Here is a 2,955-nt window from a genome sequence, read left to right on the forward strand (position 1 = left end):
GGGGGCCTGCAAAGGAAGTCAGATCCCCTGAAGCTGGAGTCACAGGGATTTGCAAGCTGCCCCATGTGGTGTGAACTGAGCTTCTCTGGAAGAGCGGTCAGTGCATTCTTGACCACTGAGACATGTCTGAGCTGTCCACCTCGCATTTACCCATGGATTCTCTTACACTCTGTACTAAAATTTCGCTTTGAATGCAGGTTCTCTCTTACTTTGCAACTAAATAAAAATAATGTTAAAAGATGGCATGCATAAATTATATTGACTGCACGTGGAAATAATATTTTGATATATTGGGTTAGATAAGATGTGTTATATAAATTATTTTTATTAAAAGCCTCAAAGGAAAAACATCATTAAGGTGCCAACATTTTGCTTCCTGGAAATCAAGTCCTCATCTTAGCTATCTTCTGAAAGCTTCTGCTGTTTCTAGACACAGAAATGCCATCAAGAAATAGTGCATTTTCCTCTATCACCCATTTAAAATGCAAACATACTGTTTCCCAGCATCCTTTATAAAACCTAAAAGACTAGTACATAAAGAAATACATGTGTCCCTTCAACTTTTGATTCCAATTTGTTCTCCAGAGATGAAACCAAAGGATCGGGTATCCCATTAATCTTCCGGAGGCAGCTGATCTGTGCTCCTGTGCATTTGCATGGGATAGGAGCATCTGTAATACCAATCACACTATAACATGGAGTTTCCACTTTATTTTATAAGAAATCTTTAAGCTGAATTTACATTAGTATACAGGAAGCTTGACTGACATTTGTTTCTTGGCTATATAGTAACCCAGAATCAAGACATTAAAATTTGTTACCAATCTTATTCAATGATGTTTAAGTAGTTTCCAAATTTACCACCATTACAACACTATCTGTTGTAGAAAGAGTGGGCTGCGTCCTGGCTTAAACCCTGAAATAACCACACAGAAAATTTTATTAATTAAATTACTGCCAGGCCCATATATCTAGCCTCTTCTTGGCTAACTTTCACATCCTGATCTAACCCATTTCCACCAATCTGTGTATCACCATGAGGTCATGGCTTACTGGGAAAGAGTCTAACCAGCATCGGTCTCAGGCAGGAGCTTCATGGTGTCTTCCACACTGCCTTTCTTCCCAGAATTTAGTTCTGTCTACTCCACCTATCTAAGTTCTGCCCTATCAAAAGGCCAAGGCAGTTTCTTTATTATACCAACGAGAGTAACACATAGACAGAAGAACCTCCTACACCAGCTATCAATGACAAAATACCCCAACAAAAGCAACTTAAGAAAAAAAAAGGTTTGTTCGGGCTCATGGCTGCAAATGATATATTTAGCATGGTAGAGAAGGCATGCAAAAAGAACTGGGGGCTGGTTGATCACATGGCATCCCATCAGCATGTCACAAGTGATAGACGTTAGTGTCCAGCTTTCTTTTACTTTGTAACTAGGTCCCAAGTCCAGAGGGATGGTGCTACCCACCCATGGGGTAGGTTTCCTACCATAGTAACCTGAGATGATGCCCCCACAAGCTAACCTAGATGAGATGGTCTTCAGGGTGCAGATGAGCTTGTGTCCTAGGTGATTCTATGCCCAGTCAAGTTGGCCAACAGTAACTGTCACAGTGTACAATGACTAATCGCATCACTTTCATAGGAATGGTTTCAAAATTTGTCCCCTAAAAGCAAACATTGTGCAAACATGTGCACATATGTTCTATGCACTGCAGGTGAGGCACAGATGTCCTCTAAACCACACTCTTCTGTTTAGCTGAATGAAAATGAAAACGTGAAGCTTCAAAGAAAAAGTATATATTCAAGGATCATCATTTCATCCAAAGAAGACTTTTTTGTAAAAAGATTTAAATAAATCCTATTTAAATGATGAAGTAAGGCCATTTATAATGTCCATGATCAAGAAAAGAGGACCACAGATTGCTTTAGCAAATTCTTTTAGAATATTCTCTAAAATGGAACCACTGTTTTCCTTCATATCCTTGAGGTTAGATTTCAATTGCTCTATTTCTCCACTCATTTCCTCAGATTTCTTCTTAAATCCTTCTTCAAGCAAAGCCTTTTGATCCTAAAACAGTGAAGATGAAAAGGAAGTAAATACTGTTAAACGCAAACATAGCACCAATTATAATTTCAAGTCTACGGCAAGCGGTCCTTACTGTACCCCTAAATGATTTCCTTTACCATGAAGAAGATCATCTGAGTCAGACCTACACATTTTGAGGGAATATAGTTGAAACTTCACTGATGTTGATCCATCATGTTTCGGCTGCAATGCTGGCAGAGGCGTGAAGATATTTCTACACTCATGCCCACTGAAACGCCACTGGTTGAATTGTGCAGAGCTCGATCTAAACACAGTGTGGCAACCATACCATGAAGACAGTGGCAACCTATCAGTTGCTGTTTTACTTCCAGATAGGCAATGAGAAAATCACTCCACTGCCTTGTGCTGCTTTAAGCAGGCTGTCTACCCTGGAGACAGCTACAGGACCTGCAGAAGCTGCCAATTCCCTGCGTCTTTCTGTCTGGACATGCCTTTCAATTTTCTGCCAGCATAGATCATGCCCAGACTTGAGGAGGGCTTGTCAGGAGCCTGATACTCTGGGCCTTGATAACAAGACTCATTGCAAGCCTTAGTAAATTGCCTGGTTGGGAATTTATTTAGTGAGTTCCCATGAGGTCATTTTTAAATATCCTGAATTGGTAAATCAAACTAGTACAGAAAAAAAAAAAAAACTAAAGGAGCAACTGAAAACCTGAAGGAAGACCTCCTTAGCAACAATACTTTTAGGTGTTCCTCTCAGAACCTGGCTACAAACTTTCCCTGCCACTTAGGGTATGAGGATCACCACAGTGATGAGGAGTCCCACCTGCAGCTGCTTCTCTAGCATCTTTTCCTGGTCTCTGATGAGCTGCTCTCTCTCCTGCACCAGCTTCGTTCTCAGTTGTTC

The 2,955-nt window shown here is 40.5% G+C and overlaps 1 protein-coding gene across 1 annotated transcript in view; it reads right to left on the reverse strand.

Moving 5' to 3' along the window:
- Window positions 1-1,297: 1,297 nt before the first annotated feature.
- Window positions 1,298-2,955, reverse strand: part of LOC101984968 (guanylate-binding protein 6-like) — a 21,280-nt gene continuing 19,622 nt past the window's right edge. The window contains 2 exon segments of the mRNA XM_026785037.1: window positions 1,298-2,069; window positions 2,875-2,937. Of these exon segments, the coding sequence (XP_026640838.1) occupies window positions 1,860-2,069; window positions 2,875-2,937 (273 nt within the window). The 3' untranslated portion in view covers window positions 1,298-1,859.

This window comes from Microtus ochrogaster, linkage group LG1, assembly GCF_000317375.1.
Source record: "Microtus ochrogaster isolate Prairie Vole_2 linkage group LG1, MicOch1.0, whole genome shotgun sequence".
NCBI classification, from domain to species: domain Eukaryota; kingdom Metazoa; phylum Chordata; class Mammalia; order Rodentia; family Cricetidae; genus Microtus; species Microtus ochrogaster.